This window comes from Schistocerca serialis, chromosome 1 (genome assembly GCF_023864345.2).
Source record: "Schistocerca serialis cubense isolate TAMUIC-IGC-003099 chromosome 1, iqSchSeri2.2, whole genome shotgun sequence".
NCBI classification, from domain to species: Eukaryota; Metazoa; Arthropoda; class Insecta; order Orthoptera; family Acrididae; genus Schistocerca; species Schistocerca serialis.
Window position 1 is genome coordinate 1,039,165,609 of NC_064638.1, and position 14,954 is coordinate 1,039,180,562.

Sequence of the window (14,954 nt, forward strand, 5' to 3'; positions counted from 1 at the left end):
ACTGGATCCAAAGTGCGCAGCGTCACCATGTACAGGAACATTGTAAGGTCAGTGCATGATCTTTAGGGTCTGTGATCGCCGATCACCGGTATGATGATAAACTGTAAAGGTACCGAAGATTTCAACACAGTGAATGGATTGCTTTGTTTGATAGTGAGACAGCACAAGTTCTTGACAGATCCTTTACAAATTAGATAATACAGTTCATGACATCCTTTAATTCTAGAAGTTGTATTTCACTGCTTCAATTTGTACTAAGATGTTGGCTTGTGAAAATTCCCTAAGATGTGGTTTCGATGCTATTGCATTAAGTGTTAGAGTAAACACCCTAACTGATTAGAGAAACAGCACAATGAAAAGAAAATTCAATACAAAAAATTGATGACTGATACAGATTGAACACACATTATGCTCGATGAACTGGGAAGGTATCTGCTAGTGCATTCCTTGTGGTCCAACTAAGATGTTTGGTCCAAAAAAGATGTTTGTAACAGCACTGATTCCATTATACTTGGCTGCAGTATGGGACATTGCATTTTCATATAAATAAATTACCATTTTATACCCACCCTTGATACTGAGGCTTGGCCAATCAGTCTCGCATGCAGCTTCATTTTTTGTCTTGGTGGATTTGAGTTTCTTGTCTACTGCAACAAATACACAACCTCCATTTCCCTGTCCTTTCGAAATATACGCAGATTTTCCCATGAGTCTTGCTGCTATCAATTCCAGGTTTCAACCAACTCCCTGTACCTAGTATTATTTGAGTTTCACTGTTTTTCAGGAGCACTTCAAACTCTGTCACTTAGTTGTGAATGCTTTGACAGTTAACCATTAGGATTTAAATATTCTCATCTGTGAGAGGCATTTCTTTCGATTGTATGCTGATACTTCTGGGCTACTTAAGCTGTTGCTATCCAGATTGGATGGTGAGTCACCTAATGTAAAAGAACCCTTGTATGCATCCCACACACGGTCAGCTACCTGAGTAGTAGTGTCTGGTAAGTTGTGCACACTTCACCTATTTAGGGGAGATCCTACAGTTCTCAACTCTATGGCGTAAGTTCAGGAAGCTGCAACCTAGCTTGTCACAGAACCTTCAGAGGATCTGTTCAGTCCTTCCACTCAACTTGGAACCAAAGGGCCACAATCGTTTCTGGGGGCAATGCTGCAAATTGTGAGCTTCCTTGAAATTCCAAGCACAAAGTTAGTCTTCTCAACCTTCTCTGTCAGTCACTGGAATGACCCAAGTATGACCTAGGAACCCAGACAACAGGCATCACTTGTTCCAGTGTGTGCCACAATCTGCAGTTGGCTGCACCCTGTTCTCTCAGTGGCTACTGGAATAGCCTCTTATTAAACATGTTGAATGAAGCCCCCAGGCACACACTGAGTGCTCCTGGTTTCTTTTCCTGTCTTTTGCTGCCAAAATTCCCCCAAGGGGTACCATCATTCACCATATGTTTGAACTGTGGACAATCAGTAGACCCCTACCTTTTTGCATATGCCTACTTTTGACAAAACTGGTTGCTGCTAAACAGGTGAACTGAGTCCCACTTACTCAATTTAAGTGAAAGACAGCAGCTCAAACTTGTTGTTTAGGGGGACTCCTTCCTGGTCCCCATCCACTTTGCACAGAATGTCTAGATCTACCAATGCCATGCCACTCACACTTAAGTGGATGACAGATCGTGTACTTTCTGCAGAGAAGACAAGGATCCTCAGGAGAAGATAGTACTTAAGATACCTCTGGATCAGTGTCAGAGTACATGACTCTCGGGAGCTCTCCCAACACACTGTTTCACACTGTTTTGTAGCAGCCGCTAATCGTTTGACAATAGGCAGTATGATTTACAGCTGCTTCAGAATGTCAACCATTCACAAGTGGGGCTGCATTCTGGCTGGTGCAATGTATTGCAGGGCAGTGAACAAATAACTTTAAGCTTGCTGATTACCTTTTTGTCTGATGAGCTAAAAAGTTGCTAATTCTGTGTAAGAATTGAACCAAATAAACGAAATGAGATTTCTATTAAGGCAACACAAAGACTTGTGGTAAAAATTACTATTTTCCTAAAACTTTTGGAGGGTATTTGTAGTCATTAGCAAATTCAAAACTGAGTTATTTTACAATAAATGTACATAATACATAGGGCTGCTCCTCTTCAGGGGACAACTAGATGTAACGCAATATATATAGAGTTCAAGCTCCCCAGCCATTTGACCATCTTATTCTGTGCGGATGCACAAACAGCGCCCGAACTCTTACAGGAATCGGCAGTAAAGCCGCGAGTAATGAGTATAATTGGCAGGGGCACTGTGAATATAGTGCGGGACAATAAGTTGCGAATGTGGGTCTCACGGGAGGCGTGCCAGAGATAAGTCTCTGCAGTTGCAATATCCTCTGTGTCCTCGATGGCTCAGATGGAGAGAGCATCTGCCATGTAAGCAGGAAATCCGGGGTTCGAGTCCCACTTGGGGCTCACATTTTTGACTATCCCCGTTGACTTACATCAATGCCTGTATGCAGCTAGGTGTATTCATTTCATTGTAATTTCATGATATGTTCATTAGAATGTCTGCTACAAAAACTAAATTAAGTAGATTTACTACAAATTATCCATAAATTATGCGAAGGACAGTGGTAGCTTCTGAAAATTCTCAAAAATGCATGTTTGTTTGCATTGATATTCAATGAAATTCAGGGGTGATGTATTCTTTGGCAATAACTGTGAACCACAAATGTTGATTTACTACGAAATAAATTACACATTCAAAAGACTCGTACTGGTGACTCTTAGTTCAGAGGTTTTTCGCTGTTGTGACATGCATTTTGAATAAACAGCCTAACTATTGTGGCTGATAAATATTTGGTACATACACGCACTCCAGAGAGATCGTCCATTAGTTTACTTAAGAAATTTAATGTATTTAAAGCTACAATGCCTGTTACAAACTCCTGTAGGTGCAGTTCACTTCCAAATGGCTGATCGTAAGATCAGAGTTTGCGCTAGATGTACTGTTACTCTTGCTGTTGCTACAATTACCATCACAAATGCCGTATTAGACCTCGGAATGGAATACAGTCTGATAACAAACCACACATATAAGCACATGCTGTGTGTGTGCGTGCGTGCGTGCGTGCGTGCGTGCGTGCTTGTGTGCGTGCTATAAGTAATGCTTTTCACAACTTTAACTTGTCATGCACTGATAAACCAAAACCTTATGATCATAGCCCACCATGAGATTAAATGCCACCTGTTGGTGTTGTGGACATGTGGCAAGTAAGGTAGGTATACAAGTGAATCAGAGACAAATGGGGAATCATTCTAGTGACAATCTGAGCTACGAATGGGGAAATCCACTGCCACTGCCACTGCTACTGCCACTGCCACAGACTTTCTCACACTTACAACGAGACCACATGACAGATGAATTTTTGTAATTTTTCGTATCTATAGTATGTGAAGTTTAGAACTAAAATATCGATGTAACAAAGCAGTTTGATGCAACTCTAAAAAATTCTTGAGGAAACTGACTTTGAAGTTTTCTGTCCATCTTTATTATGTTAAAATAGGTCAATTTTTCGAGAAGTAACGTAAGTATGTTGGAGAGTGCTCACCTGACATGTATGGGTCCTGGGTTTGAGTCCCAACAGATTCAGAGTTTTAAACGAATGTTCTATAAGCATGAAGAGTAATGTATACAAAGATGGAGAAAGTCATTAGTGTTAGAGAATGGTAATCACTGGATTAAGTCTGTTTTCGATCATCCCCTCCCCCCCTCCCCCCTTCACCGCCCTTTTACCTCTCCCTGTTCAATTCCAATACCTACATCATTTAAATATTTAAAATTCATCATATAAGTGTAAATTAATATGTGTGTGTCACTTTTTTTAAGAAAAATTCATAGTTTCTATTTCTAATAAAATCCAGCTCCCGTTGCAAGTGTAAATTTCAAACTACCGATTTTTTAAGATTTTTGATGAAGATTATTTAAATTAAAAAAAAAATTACAAATGAATTTTTTCCCATCTTTATGTATTTTATGCTTCACTCAAATGCTTATAAAACGTGCATCTTTGTTTAAAAATTTGAATCTGCCTGGAATCGAACAGAGGCTCCCCTGCATGGCAGGTGAGCCCCAGAGCCAGAGCACTTGTCAGAAAAGTGACATTACATTAAAGTGTTAAAACATGTTTGGGAAGCTTCAAAGTCAATTTTTTTGAGAGTTGCAGCAAACATCTTTGTAGATTGAAATTTCAGTTCTAAACTTCACATGTAGCAAAAAAAAGTATTGCCATGTGATCTTGTTAGATGGTTATAATAGAAATAAGTCTGGAAACAGAAATCTTGTAAATGGAGAAGCTATTTGTGTGCGGCTGCCAGTAGGATCTGTTGAAAGTGCTTGAAGGATGGTGAAAGCACTAGCAGGTGACAAGGTGTTGGACATTCAAGCCTCATCACAGAGTATAAAGCCTGGAGACTCGCCCACTCTGTAAGGCAGGATAGGCAGTGATTTGTGGCAGAGCAGCACAATGCTCACGGAGCCACAAATTTTGGGAGCAAATTTGCAGCGTACAACCCCTGTATGTTCCCATATCGGCACAGTAACATTGCCAGTTAAGGTGGCAGTGGCCACAGGTTCCCTCTCCTTCCCTCTTTCCTGATGAGGCAACAGTTTGTTGCGAAAGCTTGAATTTTGTGTGTATGTTTGTGTTTGTTTGTGTGTCTATCGACCTGCCAGCGCTTTCGTTTGGTAAGTCACATCATCTTTGTTTTATATATATATATATATATATATATATATATATATATATATATATATATATATATATATATATATATATATATATATATATATATATATATATATATATATAGAGTTATAATAAAGGATAAAGGGAAACATTCCACGTAGGAAAAATATATCTAAAAACAAAGATGATGTGACTTACCAAATGAAAGTGCTGGCAGGTCGACAGACACACAAACATACACACAAAATTCAAGCTTTCGCAACAAACTGTTGCCTCATCAGGAAAGAGGGAAGGAGAGGGAAAGACGAAAGGATGTGGGTTTTAAGGGAGAGGGTAAGGAGTCATTCCAATCCCGGGAGCGGAAAGACTTACCTTAGGGGGGAAAAAAGGAAAAAAGGACGGGTATACACTCGCACACACACACATATCCATCCACACATACACAGACACAAGCAGACGTATTTAAAGACAAAGAGTTTGGGCAGAGATGTCAGTCGAGGCAGAAGTGCAGAGGTAAAGATGTTGTTGAATGACAGGTGAGGTACGAGTGGCGGCAACTTGAAATTAGCGGAGATTGAGGCCTGGTGAACAACTGGAAGAGAGGATATATTGAAGAGCAAGTTCCCATCTCCGGAGTTCGGATAGGTTGGTGTTAGTGGGAAGTATCCAGATAACCCGGACGGTGTAACACTGTGCCAAGATGTGCTGGCCGTGCACCAAGGCATGTTTAGCCACAGGGTGATCCTCATTACCAACAAACACTGTCTGCCTGTGTCCATTCATGCGAATGGACAGTTTGTTGCTGGTCATTCCCACATAGAATGCGTCACAGTGTAGGCAGGTCAGTTGGTAGATCACGTGGGTGCTTTCACACGTGGCTCTGCCTTTGATCGTGTACACCTTCCGGGTTACAGGACTGGAGTAGGTGGTGGTGGGAGGGTGCATGGGACAGGTTTTACACCGGGGGTGGTTACAAGGGTAGGAGCCAGAGGGTAGGGAAGGTGGTTTGGGGATTTCATAGGGATGAACTAAAAGGTTACGAAGGTTCGGTGGACGGCGGAAAGACACTCTTGGTGGAGTGGGGAGGATTTCATGAAGGATGGATCTCATTTCAGGGCAGGATTTGAGGAAGTCGTATCCCTGCTGGAGAGCCACATTCAGAATCTGATCCAGTCCCGGAAAGTATCCTGTCACAAGTGGGGCACTTTTGTGGTTCTTCTGTGGGAGGTTCTGGGCTTGAGAGGATGAGGAAGTGGCTCTGGTTATTTGCTTCTGTACCAGGTTGGGAGGGTAGTTCCGGGATGTGAAAGCTGTTGTCAGGTTGTTGGTGTAATGCTTCAGGGATTCCGGACTGGAGCAGATTCGTTTGCCACGAAGACCTAGGCTGTAGGGAAGGGACCGTTTGATGTGGAATGGGTGGCAGCTGACGTAATGGAGGTGGCAAATGAATCTGCTCCAGTCCGGAATCCCTGAAGCATTACACCAACAACCTGACAACAGCTTTCACATCCCGCAACTACCCTCCCAACCTGGTACAGAAGCAAATAACCAGAGCCACTTCCTCATCCTCTCAAACCCAGAACCTCCCACAGAAGAACCACAAAAGTGCCCCACTTGTGACAGGATACTTTCCGGGACTGGATCAGATTCTGAATGTGGCTCTCCAGCAGGGATACGACTTCCTCAAATCCTGCCCTGAAATGAGATCCATCCTTCATGAAATCCTCCCCACTCCACCAAGAGTATCTTTCCGCCGTCCACCGAACCTTCGTAACCTCTTAGTTCATCCCTATGAAATCCCCAAACCACCTTCCCTACCCTCTGGCTCCTACCCTTGTAACCGCCCCCGGTGTAAAACCTGTCCCATGCACCCTCCCACCACCACCTACTCCAGTCCTGTAACCCGGAAGGTGTACACGATCAAAGGCAGAGCCACGTGTGAAAGCACCCACGTGATCTACCAACTGACCTGCCTACACTGTGACGCATTCTATGTGGGAATGACCAGCAACAAACTGTCCATTCGCATGAATGGACAAGGCAGACAGTGTTTGTTGGTAATGAGGATCACCCTGTGGCTAAACATGCCTTGGTGCACGGCCAGCACATCTTGGCACAGTGTTACACCGTCTGGGTTATCTGGATACTTCCCACTAACACCAACCTATCCGAACTCCGGAGATGGGAACTTGCTCTTCAATATATCCTCTCTTCCCGTTATCTACCAGGCCTCAATCTTCGCTAATTTCAAGTTGCCGCCACTCGTACCTCACCTGTCATTCAACAACATCTTTGCCTCTGCACTTCTGCCTCGACTGACATCTCTGCCCAAACTCTTTGTCTTTAAATTCGTCTGCTTGTGTCTGTATATGTGTGGATGGAATGTGTGTGTGTGCAAGTGTATACCCGTCCTTTTTTCCTTTTTTCCCCCCTAAGGTAAGTCTTTCCGCTCCCGGGATTGGAATGACTCCTTACCCTCTCCCTTAAAACCCACATCCTTTCGTCTTTCCCTCTCCTTCCCTCTTTCCTGATGAGGCAAAAGTTTGTTGCGAAAGCTTGAATTTTGTGTGTATGTTTGTGTTTGTTTGTGTGTCTGTCGACCTGCCAGCACTTTCATTTGGTAAGTCACATCATCTTTGTTTTTATATATATATATAGTGGAGATGTCCACTGGCCCGCGAGATCACCTGACCTCTCAGCCTGTGATTTTTTTCTTTGGGGATACCTAAAGTCAAAAGTCTACGTAAAGAAGCCCCGAAACTTAATTGATCTGAAGGAGGCAATCAGTGCGGAAATTATGGCAATTCAAGAAGAAACAGTAGTGAAAGTGATGGAAAATTTCGAGGAAAGACTTGTGGAATGCATCACCGAGGAAGGACACCATCTTCTGGAAGTCATTTTCCGTACATGATTTTTTGTGGTTATTTCTTGTAATTGGGTGCCTGGGAGCATTTAGTTACGTAATTGAATAAAATTAATTTGTAAAACTGATGGAGTTATAGTTATTTAAAATGTAACCATCATTTTTGGGCCACCCTGTATTTGTTTTAATGGTTCTGTACCTCAGTTGGTAAAAATGAAACCCTTTTAGGCCACGCTGTCCATCCGTCCGTCCGTGTGTCCTATTGTTAAGACTCGTGTTTCTCAGAAACTAGTGGAGGTATCAAGTTGAAATTTATGTCAAATACTAAGGTCCTTGATCCCTTGGCAGTGTAAATAATTTAACTCCTAAGCCAATTCAATCAAAAGATACAATATCCCACGTGGAATGTTTCCTTCCATTATATTGAAAAGATACAATATTACGTATCACTTATTTTGATACTCGCGTGCCTTGATATCTTCCCCAATGCCAATGGTATCTTCCAGCAGGATAGCTGTCCACATTACGAGATGAGATTAGGGCTACGTTGGTTTCGGGAGTGTGAAAGTGAATTCTTGTTGATGCCTTTCCTGCCAAATTCACTTTATCCAAACACACAAGGGACGCTATAAGGCACTAATTTTATGCCCCTAAATTGATGGTCTGTAATTTATGGGAACTCTGTGACTTGTTCATAGGCATCTGGTGCCACATACCTGTGGAAATGTATCAAGGGCTGTAGAATCCAAGCAGTGAAGATAGCTGCTGTAATTAAATTCCAGTGGTTACAGTTTTTTGGCTTATCCATCTTTAGTTATATTAGTAACACTGTGAACGATGATGCTCTCTCTCTCTCTCTCTCTCTCTCTCTCTCTCTCTCTCTCTCTCACACACACACACACACACACACACACACACACACACACACACACACACACACATGGTAGTTATTGAAATAACTTAATTAAAGTAGTTTGTTGAGAAATGGAATATGCTATGTTTGGCAGTATGGGGTTTGTACTCATGCATGTCATTTCCATTTCCTTTGAATGTAGGGGAGGAGGAGATAAAATTTCTGCTTTGGTCTTTGGATTCATACTGACTATTTCATACACTTCTCTCCATTTTGTTTGTATTTTTAATTATGGTAATTACTAAGTAAATCATAAGTTTGATGGGGGAAGAGAATATGCCTTGTTTGTTCTATGAAGTTTAGTGTACATAACACATGATATTGTTGCAGGCCCAAATTGAGTGACACATCACCACCTGCAGAAAATCCCAAGACATCCAATGGGCCTGTTTGAAACTCAGTTTCTGACGCTGAACATCAGTCATATCAGTGGAATTGGCCTATTGTGTATTCTTGGTGAATAGGCATCCTGCCTGAAAACTGAGTTCTGGAAAAACTGTTTACATTTTGAATTGGGCAGGTACTATTGGTTATGGGATTGTATTCCATTGCTGAAACATGGTTTCTATAGGAGGAACAAGAGGACTGAACCTAACTGTAAAATAGTGTTCCTTAAAAGGTGCTCAATAACTTGTATTAATTGTATTATACTCCTGTGAGGTTTTGACTGGGGGAAGTTTAAGCTCCTTTTTTATGTTGCAAATTTACTGAAAAATGTGTAGGAAGTGTAATTTTTAGAAAGCAGCAAAAGGTGCCTATGCTTACAAAAATAAGTGTTCAAAGTGATGAAAGTGAACTTTAAACATGAAATTCTGTTTAAAAATTGTTGAAAATTGTTATTTAGCGTGGAATGGAATATGTAATTTAAAATCTCAAAACAGTACTGACTTGAAAAAACAATCTGTGCTGAAAGAATATTCTGTGAAGGGTGCGTATAATGATCTATGTGTATATGTTAGTGTCTATACATGATTGTGGGTGTGTGTGTTTAGTGTGCCCTTGTATATTTGTGGACATGAAATGGCACACTTGCATGTAAAGATTGTGTACTTCATGCTCAGGAATTTATCATCGTTGAAAAGACTCCTGTAAATAGATTGAGTTGTTAGATTAAAATATCAGAGCATGTATTTATTTTAATTTTTTAGAATATGTGGATGTACATGTAATTGGAGTGTAAACCTGTTCCTTACGATTTCTGTGATTTATGCAGGTGCCTCTTTGTAAGGGAAAGAGTATTGTAAGAAATGATATTGTCTATGCTTCCCATTGAGAGACAGAGTGAACTACTACTAATTGTTTTGTGATTAGTTTTGTAATATATGTTCATACGAGCCATCTTAACATGAATGTTACCTTTACGGGAGTACTGCAATCCAAAATTGTCTTCAGATGGTGGCATTGCTTCAGGAATGCATTTGCAGTTTTTGATACTCTTAATCTTATTTATTTTTGCACATTTTTGAAGTTCTTCCATCATCTCATTTTATCAAATTGTAAAATGTAGCAGTATTACTTTAGCAGGAAAGGTACAGCATATAGCAGTTTGAAAGTCACCTTTATATGTATCTTTTAATAGACAAACTTAAGTACTGTCTAAATCATTCTTATTGGCAAAGAGCTGTGCAATCTATTCAGTATTGTGTGTGTCTGTGGAAGTGTTCATATGTTCCCATTACTTTGTTTCCTTAAAATGGTCAGTATGGATCATTAGTTGCTTCTGTTACATATCATAAAATTATTTCCTTCTATTGTTTTTAATGACTTAGATTGTAGGTGCAATAAGTTTTGGACAATAGAGCTGTTTATTTTCAAAGGACAGTTTGTTGAATTTGCAATATAAAAACACCACTCCATGGAACAATATATTCAGAGCAATGGAATACAGGCCCAGCCCTCACCAGTCTGTAAATGATGGAGTCACATGTAGAGATAAATGCAAACAGTAGCTTCAAGTAAAAAAAAAGAAGGAAGAAAGAACTCCTGTGCATATTTGTTACCAAATGAATGGTTATTATATTGGCATATCGATAATTGTTGCAGTTGAAAAGCAATACTAGTATAAATACTGTATCACTTCATTATTAATACTTCCACAGTGAAAAAAATAATTTCATAATCAGTTAGATCCATTATTTCCTATCATTATCTTCACTTTTAAAATACAAAGCGATTTTTATAAACATTTTGTGATACCTGTGGTCTTCTTCATGTTGCTTTATTTTGAGACCTTTACATTGATTTCAGTTTTTAACAGTTTCTTAAAATGACTGTGGTGCAGCTGTATCCTTGTTTTGATCAGTTTTATTTTTATGTGATGTAGTTGTTAGAAGATAAATATTTAGAGACCACACAGATTCCATGTCTGAATTACAGACTTTTAGAGAAACTTGAGACTTTTGTGAACATACAGACATATAAGTAATTTTGTTATTTTAATATTGAAGTTTCCAAAGGTTACCACCATTTCTGCCTGTGAATTCATAACCTGTGATATATTAATTTTTTAAAAAGATGCAGTTAAGCTCAAAATATTAAACTTGATGATATTTCAGAAGTGCCAGGGTGCAATTTTGGAATATTCCATGTTGTAAACATTCTTTAGCAGAACTGCCTTATATAAAATGTTAAACACACAAACAGTACAAGTGTTATTTTACATAGTATAACAAGTGGTGTATATGTTGAAATGGAAAATATTGCAACTAGAAATGTGAAAAACAGTTCTTGTTAATGTAAGGTCCAAATTTTATAACCTTATATAATTGAAAATGCTTAATGTTCAAAAGAAAATACAAAACATTTATTATATATTGTTTCTGTTATTGTGCCAATATCAGATTCATGTTTCTAACATTTGTTACAAATGACATTATATGTGGCCTCTACAGTTTACAGTATTTGGGGATCCTTATGCATGTAAGCTGGAAAACGTTGAACTGACGCAGAATGTATTAAAAAATCCATTGTGATACCTACATTATAGGTTTCTGTAGAAGTAGTGACAATTCTTCGAAAGAGCATAACATAATGAAAAGTTTCTGTATTCTGACACTGGATTTGAATGCTTTCTCTCATATTTAGTTACTGATACCATATAAGTGGGTTGGAAAGCACCAGGTTTCATAAACATGAAATGATAGTCTGTAGCAAGTTAGTAGCACAAATTACTGTATCATACGTAGTGACTTCGAAAATCTGTCTCACAATCACCCTCAAATCTAGAGGGGGATTAAAAATTATGAGTTTGGGTGTACTGTCATGCTGCCCCATGTTGCTGTTACTGATCAGCATGGTTAATCATATACATTGTCGAGTATTATTATCTGTCTTTAGAGATATGAAGCAATAGCCATTGAAGCGGCTGCTGCAGAGGCATTTCAGAAATGCTAGAATTATCAACCGCAGTTTCCCTACTGCATGGTCATGCATATCAACTAATCTTAATCCGTGTGGCTTCTGGTTGTGGGGTTATCTGAAAGATGTTGTGTTCAGTGCTCAAGTTAAAAATGTAGCTGAATTGAAGGCACGCATTGCACAGTGCATTCTGAACATGATGTCTGACACACTCCAGTCTGTTGTGGAAAGTGCTGTTTCTCAATTTCAACTTGCGGCAGAAAATAGAGGCCAATATATTGAACATCTCTTGCTCCAGTCTCATGACAATTAGAAACAGTGTCTTTTTATGCTGTTTCTGCTCCCAGGACAATTAAAAACCAATGTAATTTTTTCTTTTTATGCAGTTTTTGGCCTCAGGAAAATAAAAAACCGGTTTTTCCCATACAATGTCGTAAGACCTTGGTGTGGTGGATGGGCTGTTGACAGCATGAACTTATGCAGTCATGCACATTGAAGAGTACAGATGGTGTAATGTTAAACTATAGCCATCATATTGCTATTCATCTGTCATTTGTAGCTGATCTCATTATGTTAAGATTTCTACAGTGCTTTCTATTGCTAAGCTTTTTACCATGATAATCAAAATATCCACGGGTATGCTGCCGGTCTATAGTGTCCAACGGGCACAATATTTCGGCGATCATACATGTCGCCATCATCAGGTGAACTGACGGACTGAGCTCCTGTGAACATGCCGGCACGGAGATCCGTACGCTATGGCTGCTCAGCGGCAACTGGGTTCGGTCGCGGCGGCGGCCGATTTAAATACCCTCCGCCCGCTGCATGCTCCCAACGCAGTCCGCGCCCCGCGCCACGGTCGCGCGGTGGAACAGATTGCGACGGCGTCTGAGATGACGTCGGTGTGATGGCTCTGTCCGCTGTGGTCGTCACAACTATATGTTTGCTCGATTTACTCTTGATTAACCCGATCGCTGGTTCCCAAGCCTTGCTAAGATCATAGCCACAGTCACGATTTATGAGGTCGTCATTGGTGCGAATTTCGATGGCCTCTCTAACAACGCTGTCCCAGTATCTCGACATCTCTACCAGAATCCTCGTGCGGTCATACTCCATGGCGTGATTTTCCGACAAACAATGTTCAGCGACCGCCGACTTGCTTGGATACATCAGTCGAGTGTGCCTCTGGTGTTCACGGCATTGATCCTCGACGGTACGCGTCGTCTGACCAATATACGACTTGCCACATTGACACGGAATCTGGTACATGTCGGCCTTCCTCAAACCGAGGTCATCTTTGGCGCTCCCCACCAGTGCACGAGTTTTATTTGGAGGACAAAACACAGTTCCGACCCGGTGTTTCTTCAGAATGCGGGCGATTTTTCCCCGAGAGTGCGCCTCTGTATGGAATAAATGCAGTGCCTACCTCCTCCCTCGTGACTTCATCCATCTCTACAGGTTGTGTTGCAGTGGTTGGGCGGAGAGCACGTTGAATCTGCCACTCTGAGTACCCATTTATTCGAAATACAGTTCTCAGATGTTCCAATTCCTGGTGTAGACTCTCTGCGTCAAAGATAGTGCGCGCCCTATGTACTAGAGTTTTAAGTACCCCATTCCTCTGTGAAGGGTGGTGGCAGCTGTCTGCGTGCAAATACAGGTCAGTGTGCGTAGTCTTCCGATACACCCCATGACCTAGGGTGCCGTCAGCCCTTCTCTTGACCAAGACGTCAAGGAAAGGTAATTTACCCTCCGTTTCAGTCTCCCTAGTGAATTTGATGTTGGGGTGTATGGAGTTTAGATGTGTAAGGAAGTCAAGGAGTTTATCCATACCATGTGGCCAGATGACAAACGTGTCGTCCACGTAACGGAAAAAGCAAGTAGGTTTCCATACGGATGACGACAGGGCTTCCTCCTCGAAGTTCTCCATGTACAAATTCGCTACCACCGGTGAGAGTGGGCTACCCATGGCGACTCCTTCTGTTTGTTCGTAGTATTCTCCATTAAAAAGAAAATACGTGGAAGTCAAGACATGCCTAAAAAGTTCAGTGGTCTTCTCGTCAAACTTCTGACTAATCAATTCTAGTGACTCTCGCAGGGGTACCCTCGTAAACAAGGAAACAACCTCAAAACTCACCATGATATCTGACTCATCCAACCTGAAGCTATCAAGGCGTTTAACAAAATCCACGGAATTACGGATGTGATGAGGACATTTACCCACATAAGGACTTAATATTCCCGTCAGGTATTTGGCCAACAAATATGTAGGTGCCCTGATGTTGCTGACAATGGGGCGTAATGGTACCCCCTCTTTGTGAACCTTCGGGAGTCCATATAGTCTAGGCGGTACCGGACCTTGGGGTAACAATTGCTTAGCATCACCCTCCGGTAAATCTGCGTCCTTGAGAAGCGCCCTCGTCTTGGACTCCCGAAGGTTCACAAAGAGGGGGTACCATTACGCCCCATTGTCAGCAACATCGGGGCACCTACATATTTGTTGGCCAAATACTTGACGGGAATATTAAGTCCTTATGTGGGTAAGTGCGCTCATCACATCCGTAATTCCGTGGATTTTGTTAAACGCCTTGATAGCTTCAGGTTGGATGAGTCAGATATCATGGTGAGTTTTGAGGTTGTTTCCTTGTTTACGAGGGTACCCCTGCGAGAGTCACTAGAATTGATTAGTCAGAAGTTTGACGAGAAGACCACTGAACTTTTTAGGCATGTCTTGACTTCCACGTATTTTCTTTTTAATGGAGAATACTACGAACAAACAGAGGGAGTCGCCATGGGTAGCCCACTCTCACCGGTGGTAGCGAATTTGTACATGGAGAACTTCGAGGAGGAAGCCCTGTCGTCATCCGTATGGAAACCTACTTGCTTTTTCCGTTACGTGAGCGTAAGACATCCGGTGAAACATTACTAAATGCCTTTCTTGAAACTACCTGAACAGATAGTTAGGAACCCCACTCATGATGGAAATATATTGAATTTAATGACAACAAATAGATCTGACCTCTATGAGGATGTCTACATAAAAACTGGTATCAGTGGCCATAGCACTG

General features: G+C 41.1%; 1 protein-coding gene across 5 annotated transcripts in view; it reads left to right on the top strand.

The window, feature by feature from the left end:
• LOC126414524 (serine/threonine-protein phosphatase 6 regulatory subunit 3) overlaps positions 1–10,552 on the top strand; it is a 191,317-nt gene extending 180,765 nt beyond the window's left edge. For all 5 annotated transcript variants that reach the window (XM_050083356.1, XM_050083352.1, XM_050083353.1 and 2 more), the window contains one exon: positions 8,863–10,552. In XM_050083356.1, the coding sequence (XP_049939313.1) occupies positions 8,863–8,926 (64 nt within the window). In that variant the 3' untranslated portion in view covers positions 8,927–10,552. The remainder of the gene's footprint in view (positions 1–8,862) is intronic.
• The last annotated feature ends 4,402 nt before the right edge of the window (positions 10,553–14,954 follow it).